Consider the following 15,458-nt stretch of genomic DNA (forward strand, 5'->3'; position numbering starts at 1 on the left):
ATATATTCAAAATGATAGCAGATTAATATTATTCATCGTATGCAGCCTCAGAAACGAAGAACGTATCATCGTCAACATGTTTAAAGGCTATTATATCATAATCATTAAACTGGAGGCTTGATATGCTGGAGTCGTCCGTAATTTCAATCCAGTTGTTATCGTATGGGGAAGTTTTATCCTTTGGAAGTGCCAAAACTAAATCATCCGCTTTTAAATCGTGAATTATATTCTTTGTATCTTCTGCATTATCTTCCATCATTCCATCATTCTCCAGGTTATCTATGAATTCTGACTTAGGAACCTCAATGTCATCTTCATCCAACTTATTAGTTTCCTCATCCTCTTCAACAAGAGAAAGTCCACCCGACTGTTCTATTGATGTAGCCAAAGAAGCTTTAAAATTCTTCAATGATAAAGAAGCTTTGGTACTAAGGTCTAAAGGTAAAACATAAGTACTCTTATTCCGTTTGAATTTTATAATGGTAATTTGGTTGGTCTTCGAACTTTTCGAAAGTTTAGGTGCCTATATCCAAATTAGTATATAAACTATTATAATAATCGATACCCATTCGTATATACGTACCATATCTTCAATTTCTATTTTTGTTTATAGCTAGATGTTGATACAAGGTAATCCATCTTTTGATATCTGTTCCCTCACGTGCGACATGGATCTTTAGCTCAAAAAAACTTGCAAAATGGCTTCAACCTATTCCCTATGTTTACGTCCCAAAGGTCTGTCTAAAGATATGCAAAGTGCTTCATTCATACAGTCATTTGCTCATAAGCATTCAATAATTACATTGTACAGATCACTTATACGACATACGAATAGATTGTCTACCCTTGAAATAACACAATCCGATGAGGAATGTTCCAAAGATGTTCAAACAGAATTGTTCAAAGCTAACATAGATAGGAAGTTGTACGTAAGACTTTTAAAATCAGAGTTATTTTATATCATACAAGACGAATTTAGAGTCAATCATAAAGAAAAGATAAATAATCCTAACAAATTGAGGGAAAGAATAGTTGCAGGATTAGAGCTTCAAAACGACTTAGAAAATATAAAGGATGGTGAAGTTTCCGGAGTTAAATTAATAGAGAAATTGGTGGAATATCGACAACAGAAGCAACGTGAGCAGAATTGGAAAGCTGAATATTTGAAAGATCCTGGAGAAATAGATAAGAGTAGGAACAAGGACAAGCCCACGCTCTTGTTGAAGCAAATTGAATCAAGATCGAAGAAACCTCAATTGCCTTTACGTAGATTTAAGGGCCTTACACAGAAAGACAAAGAGAATCGAATTAAAATGGAATTGATACGCTGCGAGGAAAATACTCAAAAATTGCTTCGTCGTTATTTAAAAAAGTTGCAGACTAATCATGAAATACCTATTCCTCATTTGCTACCATATACACCTGAAAGTGCATTATTACCCATAGAAGAGTCTGTTTCTACGTCGATATCAATTCCTGGGTCCACTCGTAAGTCTTCTATCGCATATGCATATGATCAGGAATATATCGATGCAATAATAAAACCTGAAATGGAATTCGATATTAATAAATGCCATTACCTTGAAAATTTACAATCAATAGTGAATGAAAAAGGTCCTTTCAAAGTTCAAATACAAATAACCGAAGCAGGCCCTATCCCAGTTCCATATATCAGAATGCCATACCCAAGACTCAATCATCTAAAAGAAGTAGCATTAGATATAAAGAAAATGATGCGGTTAGTGAGACTCAAAACAGTCTGGAACGCTTCAGGAAATGATGCCAATATCACTGAACCTCAATTTTCAGATGGTAGTTATAGTGTACGGGGTAGTAAGGGGTTTGGAGAGAATGAGAGATTACATCCAAAAATATACTACGACCTGTTGGCACAAGGAGAAGGTTTATGGGAATACTTAATAGATGCATCTTTAAAAATGATGATACAAAAGACGTAGCATCATATGTTAATGAATGGTCCAAAGCCTTAGAAGATGCCACTAATTGTATCAATGAGGAGCTAACTTCGTATTATCAAAAATATAACAAATTGAAATCATCTAAATCTCCGTTATTACAAGAACAAAAGATACTACAGCATCAAATGAACGTTCATTATAATGAACAATTGAAAAGGTATATGCATATAATAAGACTAATAGAAGATAATAAAGTGTTTAAACACTCAGAAATTGTTAATTCGGATACAGTAACGAAGTCTTACGACGAATATTTGATAGAAAATGATTCAAAGAGGACAAAGAAAAATCAGAGGGGAATGCCAAGCCTAGAAAGAATTGGCATGGGAAAGCATTTAGGAGATTATTTAGATGATGTGGGTTATCACAATTTTAAGCTTGGTGTGAATTTCGATAAAAAACTAAAATTTTAGAATCTTATTTGTACATAATGTAATATAGTAAATTCCTTCTTTTCATTAGCGTCGTAAATGAAGTATTATACAGTATATATATATATATTTGCATGTATGAAGTTGAGAAAATGTCCAAGATATGTTGAGATTTTGAATGCAATAATGTTGAATGTTTTCGTAAAATGACTAAAAGCTATTATACGACGTAACCTCCAAAACTTGTGTCAGTGGTGTAGTAACCATCAACACCGGTAGACATTCCTTCCTTATCTAGGTACTGGCTCTCATCTGGAGGGCCATCACCTTCCAAACCACCTTCTTTTTCAACAATTTCAAAGTCTTCAATCAATTTAATTAATTCATTCGTTTCATTACTTCTTGATTCATCCACAACAGATAAACCATTCATCATGGATATAACTTCACTTAACGACTTTCCTTGCTCTTTCAATTCTTTATGCTTGGCCAATACCTCTTCTAGGCACGTAATTCCATTTTCGTACCACGTCGAAGGATAATCAGCAGGAAATGGGCCAACTTTGAGAATGTCCTTTCTTGCAAACACTGCTTCTTGTGATAACTGGTTACGATAAAATAATGAAGCTTGATAGTGCTCCTTGCAGCAATATTGCGAAAGATATGTATTTGGTAATATCATTGAAGGTTTTCGATTATAAATCTGAAATTTAGTGGATGTTGAAATTTCGCCCATGCCTGTTGATGTCGTACCATTACTGTTAGATGATAGACGACGAACTTGCTGCTTTGGGGAATTATTGCATAATATATATCCACATTGATGTTCTATGTTCTTTTCTTCTATTATTTCATCGTATGTCTGTTGAGTTAAGAACCTACTTAGAAATTTTAATAAGTCCAAGTCGACCGTATGATCAATGAGGAGCTCAGTAATTATGAGCAGAATACGTGACGCTTCAGCTGGACTAATCAAGTCCTTATTCGAAAAAGGCTTTAAATATTCAGTAAATGACTGTACACCAAGGACCTCCATACTAATTTATATAAGACCCATCAATTAGTTATCATATAGAGTAGAATGATTTTGCCTAGTCGGCTTTCTTGTATTCATTGATAAGCACGTGATTTGTAAACAAAAGAAGAGTTCAAATTGTGTTTATCAGGTACCATATTGAAAGCTATTCATACTTACAATTACTACGTTGGTTCTGTAATAAATGTACTAGATCTACTTCTTTTATGGGTAGGAATAGAATAAATCGAAACAGATCTTTGGATGGTCGTGGTGCTACAGGCACAAGTCACTTAAATACATCGCTGGAATCAAAGTCAAGGTCCAGGTCTACTTCAAGATCGACATTTTCCATTAGCTCCAGGTCTAGGTCTTCTACAACCACGTCGTTCTTGAACTTTATTTCAAATGGAAGCCATACGTCGCATCAGCTGCCATCGAATGGGAGAAATAGAGATAAAATATTCTCACTTTATAGACTACTAAAGCTAGAATTAAATTTGCCAGACGAGGGTAATTCTACATCAACACGATCGAACATACCTCCAAAGGATGAGGTTGATAGTTCATACGAGGAAATATCAAATTTAGTAAAAGTACCGTTGGCGTTGGAACGTTTCATGATTTTTGGTCTTTTGGTGTGCTTAAACTCATTCTTAACATTATTTACATTGGTACCACTTAAGATTTTGATTCTAAGCTATAAGGCAGCGTCTGAATCTATAATTTATTTTAAGGTTCACCGCAGATTGAGCTTGGAAATAGTCTACAATAAATTTCGTTGGATCAAGAGAGATGTTATAACTCTTGCAATTTTGATTCTATCTTTTTCCATGCTTTCCTTGCCGAACTTAGATATATCTAGAATGTATCATGATGTGAGAGGACAAGCCGACATTAAATTATATGTTATGTTTGGGGTATTGGAAGTGGCCGATAAGCTCTGTTCGTCCATAGGCCAAGATATACTAAACATTTTGTACAAAATACCAATCACGCCAACTAGAAACAAGGCCTGGATAAAGTTTGCCATATTTTTTACTTTTTCTATACTATACTTATCGTTGCATTCGTATATTCTTATTTATCAGACTGTCTCGTTAAATGTTGCAGCCAATTCATATTCCAACGCATTATTAACACTTTTATTGTCGAATCAATTTGCAGAATTAAAAGGATCAGTCTTCAAAAAGTTCGAGAGAGAAGGCTTATTTCAGATAACTATGTCAGACTTAACAGAGAGGTTCCAACTATCACTCATGTTAGGTATTATTGCATTGCGCAATTTATTACAATTGAATAGTATTCATATGGGAATTATACCAAACAGTTGGAAAAGTTGGAACAATTGGTTTGGTGCTCTTTTCGGCCCAAGCATAGTGGTTATTGGAAGTGAAATATTTGTCGATTGGCTCAAACATTGTTATATTACTAAATTTAACAGAGTTAGACCGAGAATTTATGGCAATTTTCTATACGTGCTAAGTTTGGACTATATCCAAGTATTCAAATCCACATCAAATTCCAATATTAATGACCTGTCCGAACTAACAGATTACATTGTTTTGACTAAACGTATTGGGCTACCATTATTGGCATCAATTGTTTGCTTTCTTCGTATGACATTTCCGGATCTCAAGCAATTGTTTTTTTTTCAAGCTACAAACACATTTGTTTATTCGCTCATTATAAGCTTAATGTTAATTTTGATAACCTTCTTTACGCTAATGTTCATTAGATTAATGCTTGGGTTGGTGATTTTGAAATGGGCTAATAGAATTAGAAAAGAACATAAGGAACACCAGGCTTGGTTACGTGAAGAATCCTCAAGAATTAATACAACGAATAATCTGAAAACAGCTAAGATTGAGGATTTTTCATTATCACCTCAATTGGTTTCTTCAATAGTTGATACAGATATTGCTCCTACAAATATTGAGAGTGATATATTATCTCCCAGTTTGAATAATCAAGATTCAAGTCCTAATTCGCTGACTCCAACATTGCCACTATTTGATCTTGAAACCCCATCACCGAAAGCATCAGAAGACATATCAAAAAATTTACCATCTCCCAAGTCGCCTATAGAATTATCTTATATTCCAGGAGTCCCTAATACGGAAGCTTCGTCCATTAATCCAAGTACACGCTCTTATTTGTACGATTTTGGTGAAAAGGTTCCACCAACTATAGAAGAAAGAAGAAACCAACAATTAATGAATCAAGAATCAAAACAGAATGATCTTGATTTTAACGATGATGAAGGGTTAGGTAAGGTAATGAGGTACGAAATGTCTAGCAAACGCATCTGGTAGTCATATTTTGCATATTATATTCCTCTATGTACATATGTTCTATTTACAAGCTATGTAATAACACTTAGACATTAATTACTTATTTTCATTGTCTCATTTTTTTAATAAATGCTCCTTCATTATTTTATTAATATAAGAAGCAGTTTGTGGTCTAGGTCTTTTTAATTGGGCCGAGAAAGCTAAGCATGTGGTCAATAATGCCAATGCACCAGCTTGGTGAGCAGCTGCTAATGGAATCGGAACCAAATAAATAAGGGTGGAAATACCTAAAGCAACCTGAAGAGTCGCAAATCCCATAACTGTGTGCAACATTCTTTGTGCGGTTTTTGGGATTATCTTCTTATTCCTTGAAGCATATAAATGAGCCCCTAATATCGAGAAGAAAGTGGTCGTTGCAAGGGTACGATGGACAAGTTGAACTGTAGTTGGATTTTCTAACAAATTTCTCCACCATAAATCAGATTGGTCCTCTTTACGGGAAAAAACCGGCGACATCAACTCATTGGACGATGGTAAGTAGTTATCTCCCATGTGTGGGAACGTGTTATAAATAAGACCAGCGTCTAAACCTGCGACCATACCACCAGACATAGCAGTCAAAAAAGTTAAGCAAAGTAATCCAGTTCCAATATTTCTAATCCTCTTTAATGCTGGATTATTTAATTTTTTGAAAAGAGAATCAACTGATTCAGGTACCTTCTTAGCCTGTTGAAGCCATTTATTCTCGTTCAAAATCTCAAAACCTGTCCACAAGACACCCAAATACATCAAAAACGCAGCACCAAGATGCGTCGTTAATCTGTATTGCGAGACAGTTGGTTTTGACCTTCTTTCTAACAATTGCTTTTCATCTAACCCGGACTGCACCATCCACCAACCGATAGCACCTTGTAAGCCTAATAAACCAGTTAAACCAACAACCTTCCACTTTACATGGTTGGCAAACTTTTTGGAGCTCCAGAAGTATACCGCTGGCAATATGAATAACATCCCAATAGCTCTTCCGATCAATCTGTGTCCCCATTCCATGCTGAAGATAAACTTGAATTCTTCTAAAGTGATATGAGAATTAAGCTGTTTAAATTCCGGTGAATTCTGATATTTTGCAAACTCCTCTTCCCAATCCTGCTGACTCAAAGGTGGAAGTGTCCCAGTAACAGGCTTCCATTCGGTGATCGATAAACCTGATTCTGTCAATCTTGTCAATCCTCCTACTACAACAATACCGAAGATCAACCCCGAAGTTCCAATCAACCAATACCCGATTGATTTGCTAGAAATTATTGTTTCAGAACTACGCTTGAACCCCTGAGCATTCTTCAATTGTGCAGATATATTGGAAGAAGCGTTATCCACATTTAATTTCAGTTGTACAGTACTATACTGTCTTCGAAATTTCAACGTGTTGAAAATTTGTGAAAATTTCGTTGGAGGTTTATTAGCAATCGATAATCTGCTAACCTTTGTCTGAGACAAAGTTTGCAATACTGACGAATTCTTTGTGAAAAAGAATCTAGTCTTAGAAAGCATCATCTTTGATATTTTACTTAATATGCTACCAGTTAGTCAGTTTCTAAAGATTCGTATCTAATAATTTTGCATGGCATGATTTTTCTCGCGCAGTAAGCAAAATGCTTGGGAGTCTCATTGGTCGTTTTTAAGAATTGAAGAACTTGATTTACACCAATACCGTACAAATTCAAGAATATATAAAGAATGGAGATTGAATATGTATTTCAATTGGTTTCTAGGGTGTTTAAGATTATAATGTAATTATTTATATTTTTTTTAATTTCTATACTTTCTACGGATATTTGTAAATATGTTCCAAAGTTATTTCTTAAAATATTAGATTGCGATAAAAAGATAATTTTTGCTACATATATCGAAATCTCACTTGAATATGATAACTGATTATAAGACGAATAAAAAAATTTGCTATATGTTGTTTTGTTATCTTCTGTCAAAATAGCAGCTTAAATCTTAGAGCTATATATTGTTTCGTTCTGTTTACAGCTTACATTTTAGACTTTATCGTAATAAGGGAGCTGCGAAATGCGCAGGGATTCAGATACAGTAAGTTTTGGGACAAAGCAATATTTTGTCCCTTTCATGGGATATTGGCGTTATTGTATGCCTGTAACTATTTCTATAAAGTTTTTTACCATTCAGCTCAATAATACCTTTACATCTCCGTGGACCCAAAGCCGTTCCATGCATATCTTCTGAATTCTACACCTTCTACCCAGGTACTAGGAAGAATAAATTCCTTTTTCACACATATTTATGACACGTCAAGGAACGGCTATATCAGCCGTGCATTCCAGATTGCAAATTCTAAAGATCAAGCTCCAAAAAATATATTCGCTTCTTAACCTTGTCTTGCACTTGGAAATTTTCGTTGCTACGACCGTTGAACATGCATCCACGGAATATCGTGGTATTGATGCTAAGGCATATGTTGCATATATCATGTTCAATAGCTAAATACACAGCACTTCTTTGTCTTCACGTGTATTCGTATACTGGCTGCCCAAAACTCTTCATGTGTGCGAAGCATGTGAAATAAAAGCTTAAAATCAAGTTGCATATTTTTCTCATCCGAGGCGGTAATAATTACTCTAGAACTCTGTCCTAGATATTAGACTTCACAAACGTAGATAATAACTCATCAACACAGTATTCTTCATTAGACAAGAGTCTACACCAAGAAATGGCGTTTGAACGATTAATTTTCAATGAAAAACGGTCTGAATGCAATTGACATATGATCGTAGAATTTGTGCAACTGTTGCGGAGTTGAAAAATTAAGTACTGTGACCGAGCATCTTAGATTTCATTCCTCGAGTATATATATATTCTGGCGTTCCCTTATCTCCACATTTAATACGCAATATTTAACATTAGGTACTAAATTAGGACTAAAATAGGAATTAATTATGACTAGTATTGAATTAGCAGCAGCAGCAGTATTAGGATCGCAGTTACTCGATGCAAAATACCATATTAAGGATGACTTTCTTCTTACTCAAAAAGTATTAAGAGAAGCAATCCCTTATGCATATAATTGTTATAGAGGAAGAGCCAGTTTCTGGTATCACTTTGAAAAATCGGTATTTAAATACCCTAAAAATAAGGCAATTGTTTTCCCAAGACCTAAGAAGGATGTCGAGCCAACGAAAGGCGAAGATGGATACATGAATTACGACAATCTTTTCACTTTGGAAACATACACCTACGAAGAATTATACGATATTATTTTGAGGTTTAGTTATATCTTAAAGAATGACTATGGTGTGACTGCCGATCAAACTATCGCAGTTGATTGTATGAACAAGCCATTATTTATAATACTTTGGTTATCATTATGGAATATTGGTGCAACACCAGCATTTTTGAACTTCAACACTAAAGATCAGCCATTGATCCATTGCTTGAAGTCTTCACATGTGACTCAAGTTTTCATTGACCCTGATTGTGCTGGCCCAATCAAAGATACAGAAGCTAGAATCAATCAGGAATCGCCAAACGTTAAGTTGCATTATATCAATGAACCAGAGTTATTAAGAGTGTTAACAGACAAGTCAAGACCAAAGTATAGAGCTCCGGATCACACCAGAAGACCAGAAGATACTGATGTTTCTTGCTGTGCATTGATATACACTTCGGGAACTTCAGGATTACCAAAGCCTGCCATTATGTCATGGAGAAAGGCTTTCATGGCTGCTTCATTTTTTGGTTATATAATGAAAATTGATTCTAAATCCAATGTTTTGACTGCCATGCCGTTATACCATTCTACAGCAGCTATGTTAGGCGTTTGTCCAACTTTATTAGCAGGTGGATGTATCTCGATTTCTCAAAAGTTTTCTGCTACTTCTTTCTGGACTCAAGCTAAGTTGTGTCAAACCACCCACATTCAGTATGTTGGAGAAGTTTGTCGTTATTTATTGAACTCAAAGCCACATCCTGATCAACAGAGACATAATGTTTCAATTGCCTATGGTAATGGTTTACGTCGTGATATTTGGCTCGATTTCAAAAAGAGATTCCATATCAAAGCCATCGGTGAGTTCTATGCATCGACAGAGTCACCAATTGCTACTACTAATTTACAATATGGTGATTTTGGTGTAGGTGCCTGCCGTAAATATGGTGGTCTTATCAACTTGCTTTTGTCTACTCAACAAGTCTTGGTCAAAATGGATCCAGAGGATGAAAATGAAATTTGGAAAGATCCTAAGACTGGGCTTGCTGTTCGTGCTGACCACAACCAACCAGGTGAATTGTTAATGAAGATTTTGAATGCAAAAAATCCAGAAGGTACTTTCCAAGGTTATTATGGTAATAAGAATGCTACTTCATCTAAGGTTATTAGAGATGTCTTTAAGAAGGGAGATGCTTGGTTTAGAAGTGGTGATTTGTTAAAAATGGACCAAGATGGGCTTTTATATTTCGTTGATAGATTAGGTGATACATTCCGTTGGAAATCAGAAAACGTTTCAGCCTCTGAAGTCGAAAATGAATTAATGGGCTCTAAAGCCATTAAGCAATCAGTTGTTGTCGGTGTCAAAGTACCTAATCATGAAGGTAGAGCAGGATTCGCTGTCGTTGATCCTTTGGATGAATTTAGCGATGAGTCTAAGAATCTAGACGTATTGAATAGAATATATGATCATGTATCGAAGACATTACCAGGATATGCCATTCCACAATTTATCAAGATTAGTGGGGAAATTCAAGCAAGTCACAACCACAAGGTTTCCAAGAATCAATTTAAGAACCAAAAGTTACCAAAGGGAGAATCTGGTAACGATGTTATTTACTGGTTGAATAAGAATAAATACGAAGAATTAACTGAAGAGGCTTGGGCAAAGATCATGAAAGGTGCAGCTAAATTGTAGGATTTTTGATAATATAGCACTAGGTATATAGCGAATTACCTTTATTTTATCTTTATTTATTGTGAATTTTCGGATGTAAAATACAAATTATAATAGATCAAAATAGCGTCGTATTAATGTAGTTGCACACTATAAAGTAATTAAATAATATTGAATCATAAATACATTTTTAAGAAATCAGTACGTATGCATTGATTTATTTCTTATCGGAAATAGCAACAACACCTGGCAATTCCTTACCTTCCAATAATTCTAAAGAAGCACCACCACCAGTAGAGACGTGGGATAACTTTTCAACAACACCGAACTTCTTAGCAACAGTTGCAGTGTCACCACCACCGATGATGACAGTGTTACCGGATTCGGCAGACTTCACAGCAGCATCTAATAAAGACTTAGTACCCTTGGCGAAGTTTTCGAATTCGAAAACACCTGGTGGACCATTCCAGACAATAGTCTTAGCTTCAGCAACGGTCTTAGCAAATAATTCGTTGGACTTTGGACCAGCATCCAAACCCATCCAGTTGTCTGGGATACCTTCTTCATCAGTGGCAGTAGATGTCTTAGCATCTTTGTCAAACTTATCAGCGGTAACGAAATCAACTGGTAAGACAATCTTGACATTGTTCTTCTTAGCCTTAGCAACTAAGTTTTCGACGTTCTTAGCACCAGCTTCATCGAATAAAGAGTCACCTATGGCCATGTTGTCTAAAACCTTCTTGAAGGTGAAAGACATACCACCACCAACGATTAATAAATCAACCTTGTCTAACAAGTTGTCAATCAATTGAATCTTATCGGAAACCTTAGCACCACCTAAGATAGCTAAGAAAGGTCTTACTGGGTTTTCTAAGGCCTTGGCGAAGTATTCTAATTCCTTAGCCATTAAGAAACCAGCAGCTCTTTGTGGTAATTCTAAACCAACCATAGAAGAGTGAGCTCTGTGGGCAGTACCGAAGGCATCGTTGACGTAGACATCAGCCAAGTTGGTCAATTGTTGTCTGAATTTCTTGACATCTTCGCTGGAAGCCTTGATCTTTTCACCATCCTTCTTTTGCGAACCTTCTTCTTCGATGTGGAATCTCAAGTTTTCTAATAAGAAAACTTCACCGTCACTACCTGCGTTGACAGCACTTTCGACCTTATCACCGACACAGTCATCTAAGAAGTTAACCTTCTTGCCTAACAATTTTTCCAATTCACTGGCAACTGGGGCTAAAGAGAACTTGTCAACCTTTTCACCATTTGGTCTTCCTAAATGAGAAGCCAAGATCACAGCCTTAGGCTTGTTCTCTAACACATACTTGATAGTTGGTAAAGCAGCAACAATTCTTTGGTTGTTGGTGATGGTTTTACCATCTAATGGGACGTTGAAATCAACTCTGATGAAAACTCTCTTACCGGAGACATCTAAGTCCTTGACAGATAACTTGTTAGATAATGACATTCTATTTCGTATTACAAATTGTTTCTTAATTAATTGATATAAATAATTAATCACGAATATTGCTTCTCAATTGGTGTAACTGCTAGGATATATGAATTCTTTTATACTACGATTATGGTATGGTTCCACTACCTCGGACTTTTTTTTGACCCCGGCGGATTTCTTCCACCCGTCTAGTAATTGCTAACGTCCATTTCAATAAGTCTTACAATGCCATCAATTCTTAAATATAACTACAATACATAAGGCACGCCACTAGATATATAGTACTATAATCATTATGACTTTGAAAATTGTAAGTTTCTACCATATATAGTACTTGACACGTTGGTAACTGTACTGACACTCGTCCGGCAATATGGAACATTACAGGAGGGACGATTGCGACAATAAATGTCGTGGAAGATTTTTCAGATTTTCCAGGAGAATGTCGTGGAAACGGGACAATGTCGCGGAAGATTCGAGAAATCCTCTAGAGATGGGACCTTATAAGAAAGATAAAAGGCGATGAGTAGATGCTAGTATAGTGGTTTGAAAGGACATTCAAGAGTAAATTAAGATATAGACAAGATGGATAAAATTTTGCAATGGTCTATTGCCCAGCAATCGGGAGATCAGGAAGCTATAGAGAAAATTGGCAAGCCAGATCCTAAAATGTTAGAACAATTGTTCGGAGGCCCTGATGAACCGACTTTGATGAAACAAGCCATAATGGTTATAGACAACGAGGAAGCAACATTGGAGAACAAGGAGATTGCGTTCGATAATTTTGAGATGTTGATCGAGAACATGGATAATGCGAATAATATTGAGAATATAAAGTTGTGGCCTTCTGTGATCAATAAGATGTCAGCAGAGACCCCAACCTCTTTGAGGGTATATGCGGCATCATGTGCTGGTATAGCGGTTCAAAATAACCCTAAGTCGCAGGAAGCTTTCTTAAAGTACGACGGGTTGGCCCAGTTGATCAAGATTTGCAATGAGGAAGAGGCGACAACTGAGCTTCGCTTGAAGGCCTTGTTTGCGATTTCGTCATTGATCAGGAACTTTGAAGAGGGATATGCCAAGTTCGATGATCTTGACGGATGGAGTGTCGTTAAGCTTAACGGAAACCAGGATCACAAAGTCAAATTAAGAATCTTGTCATTGGTGTCTGCGATTTTGTCAACGCCTTTTGATAAAAAGAAGGAAGAACATGTTCACAAAGAAAAATTGGTTGCAAACATAATTACTCTCTTGAGAAAGGATGGACACGTCGGATGTATTGATAAAGCATTGAACATAATTTCTCAGTTGGCGTCCTCAAATTTTGAATTCACATCTAATGAAATTGCTGATATAGCACAAGGATTGGGAGAGATTGAAGCATTGAAGGATAGAATTTCAGAGGATGATTATAATTCGGTAAAGCAAGTATCAATTGATCGCATTGCATATATAATTTGAGATAATTCGTATCTTATCTTATAGCATTTTAGTTTCTTGTACATTACTAACAGACGTTTAGTACTTTCATAACTAAGGAGTATATCCAACAACTTGATGAATAAACTGTGACGTAAATAATATATAATATGTAATATTACTATTTATTAATTTTATCTAATTTGTATTATGTTACTCGTGCACCACATCATTTGGGTCGTCTGATGTGAAGAGCTTCTTCATGGCACTTTGTGTAGATGGGGGGACAATATTTTTACCAAAATTATCCGTACCAAGGGATTCATTAGTCTGAAACCTTGAATACAATGCAAATACGGAATTATAAAATCCGTATAGTTTTTCAACTTTCGGCTCTGTCATCAATCTAAATTGTTTAACAGTCTGGAAATAAGTTGATTTAGTATCAGTACCTGATTTTACTGTGCCAAGGTTGGCCAATGATATGTTTCTTTCGAATTTATCATATAATGCATATGCTATTGTATAGGTGAATGATTGTAGCCAGTTTATGGCATCTTTGTTATTCTTGACAGGAAATATATTGACGTTTAAACTTACTTGGGTTTCATTAACTAATTGATCAATTTCTTTTGCCGACAATGACACGCTATCTTCCTGTTTCTTCAGCTTCTTGCTTCCAGTTTTATCATCATTAGGATTCAATTTATCTAGAACAGCCTTCTTATATCTTTTATCTTCCATATTTCTTATTTTCGACAAGAATTGAACATATCCTTCCACAATGATTATTATATGAGAAACCGCGGTCTGATTATGGCGCTTAGCTTCTTCTCTGCACGCATCAACCAACAGCGATATCGCTCCTTCAATTAAGGAATTCACGAAATCTTTTGCTTTAATATGTATAACAACATTCTTCTCGTTGATCTCAGTAGGCTTGCAAGGTATGAAAATGTCTCGCTCTGCATCATACCTAGCTTTCACTTTTCTTTTCCAAGATATTATAGGTAAGCTGGAGTTAGTCTTTTCAACTTTGGCTTCAACAAAGATTTGTTTCATATATTCGTCTTCAAAATTTGTTTCGTATAAAAACGAAGGTATTTGTATCACCATCTCAGATAAGAGTTCTTCCTTTTTTCTTGTCACTTTATTTGCTTCATTTAATTCTTTTTTGGAATAAGGCTCTGTAGAAACAGGAACTTTGCTACGTTTCTTAGCCGTTTGAACCACTTTTCTATTAGTTTGGATAAATCTATTTGATGAAGATTCCAATGGCGAGGAGGATTCTATAGGATCTGATAAATCAGCGACTCGCCGATCTATTGGCATTAAATGCTTTGAAGAAACACCGAAGGTTCTAATGCTGCTACGATTCTTGTTTATATTCAGTTTAGGTGTAGATTCATGGCTTGATTTGATGTTTGATTTCAGAGTAACTCCCGTTGTGTCTGCTGCAGACTTCAAAATCAGACTTGACTCATCACCACTATCAGAAAGCCAGTTAACGACATCAAGGATCGCAGTATTACAGCTAGCTGCTTTGTGATCGTCTTCGGGTGCAATAAAGCTGAACGACGAATTAAGAATCGAAGCGCTAGCCAAACGATCTGGCGATGAAGGCTGCTCCAGAATTATTATATTTCTCTTTCTTCTCTTAACGCTCTTTTCAGCAGCGCCAGGATTCTGAATCGAATCATCATACTTCGTATCAGAACAAATTTGGCCGTTATCTACCTGTTTATTTCTCGTGTATTCAGTATGTGAATGGATATTTGCATCATCTGAACTGGAAAGACTAGTAGGTTAGCGAGGCTCTATGTTAAAAATATCATACAAACAACTTACATTTCAATTATTTCACCTTTAGATTTTGCTAGGGTGGGGCTCTCTAGCACATCTATTATTTCTATACTATCCATATCATCTATTGTATACTTGATCTATTGTAGTACTGTTTACCTTCTTCTGTTTATCTGATAACTTACACAAAACTCGCATCAACAAATTCCTCGATCTAGTT

The 15,458-nt window shown here is 35.7% G+C and overlaps 9 protein-coding genes across 9 annotated transcripts; 4 read left to right on the top strand and 5 right to left on the bottom strand.

Annotated features, from left to right (window-relative positions):
* Positions 1-28: 28 nt before the first annotated feature.
* On the bottom strand, positions 29-586 carry AC631_00942 (uncharacterized protein; the record flags this gene model as incomplete). The annotated part of the gene is made up of 2 exons (XM_015609772.1): positions 29-523; positions 584-586. 2 exons carry the CDS (start codon positions 584-586, stop codon positions 29-31), a joined length of 498 nt encoding a protein of 165 aa, XP_015469406.1.
* A 163-nt stretch (positions 587-749) lies between these two features.
* AC631_00943 (uncharacterized protein) lies at positions 750-1,958 on the top strand (the record flags this gene model as incomplete). The annotated part of the gene is made up of 1 exon (XM_015609773.1): positions 750-1,958. The coding sequence occupies one exon, from the start codon at positions 750-752 to the stop codon at positions 1,956-1,958; it is 1,209 nt and encodes a 402-aa protein (XP_015469407.1).
* Positions 1,959-2,570: 612 nt separating this feature from the next.
* Positions 2,571-3,386, bottom strand: AC631_00944 (RNA polymerase II subunit B1 CTD phosphatase; the record flags this gene model as incomplete). Its single annotated transcript, XM_015609774.1, has 1 exon — positions 2,571-3,386. One exon carries the CDS (start codon positions 3,384-3,386, stop codon positions 2,571-2,573), a length of 816 nt encoding a protein of 271 aa, XP_015469408.1.
* A 206-nt stretch (positions 3,387-3,592) lies between these two features.
* AC631_00945 (uncharacterized protein) lies at positions 3,593-5,680 on the top strand (the record flags this gene model as incomplete). Its single annotated transcript, XM_015609775.1, has 1 exon — positions 3,593-5,680. The coding sequence occupies one exon, from the start codon at positions 3,593-3,595 to the stop codon at positions 5,678-5,680; it is 2,088 nt and encodes a 695-aa protein (XP_015469409.1).
* A 93-nt stretch (positions 5,681-5,773) lies between these two features.
* Positions 5,774-7,213, bottom strand: COX15 (Cox15p; the record flags this gene model as incomplete). Its single annotated transcript, XM_015609776.1, has 1 exon — positions 5,774-7,213. The coding sequence occupies one exon, from the start codon at positions 7,211-7,213 to the stop codon at positions 5,774-5,776; it is 1,440 nt and encodes a 479-aa protein (XP_015469410.1).
* Positions 7,214-8,619: 1,406 nt separating this feature from the next.
* Positions 8,620-10,584, top strand: FAT1 (long-chain fatty acid transporter; the record flags this gene model as incomplete). Its single annotated transcript, XM_015609777.1, has 1 exon — positions 8,620-10,584. The coding sequence occupies one exon, from the start codon at positions 8,620-8,622 to the stop codon at positions 10,582-10,584; it is 1,965 nt and encodes a 654-aa protein (XP_015469411.1).
* Positions 10,585-10,780: 196 nt separating this feature from the next.
* PGK1 (phosphoglycerate kinase) lies at positions 10,781-12,031 on the bottom strand (the record flags this gene model as incomplete). Its single annotated transcript, XM_015609778.1, has 1 exon — positions 10,781-12,031. One exon carries the CDS (start codon positions 12,029-12,031, stop codon positions 10,781-10,783), a length of 1,251 nt encoding a protein of 416 aa, XP_015469412.1.
* Positions 12,032-12,601: 570 nt separating this feature from the next.
* Positions 12,602-13,477, top strand: AC631_00949 (uncharacterized protein; the record flags this gene model as incomplete). The annotated part of the gene is made up of 1 exon (XM_015609779.1): positions 12,602-13,477. One exon carries the CDS (start codon positions 12,602-12,604, stop codon positions 13,475-13,477), a length of 876 nt encoding a protein of 291 aa, XP_015469413.1.
* Positions 13,478-13,648: 171 nt separating this feature from the next.
* AC631_00950 (uncharacterized protein) lies at positions 13,649-14,767 on the bottom strand (the record flags this gene model as incomplete). Its single annotated transcript, XM_015609780.1, has 1 exon — positions 13,649-14,767. The coding sequence occupies one exon, from the start codon at positions 14,765-14,767 to the stop codon at positions 13,649-13,651; it is 1,119 nt and encodes a 372-aa protein (XP_015469414.1).
* Positions 14,768-15,458: the final 691 nt, after the last annotated feature.

The sequence above is a fragment of the Debaryomyces fabryi genome, assembly GCF_001447935.2.
Source record: "Debaryomyces fabryi strain CBS 789 chromosome Unknown contig00011, whole genome shotgun sequence".
Taxonomy (NCBI): Eukaryota; Fungi; Ascomycota; class Pichiomycetes; order Serinales; family Debaryomycetaceae; genus Debaryomyces; species Debaryomyces fabryi.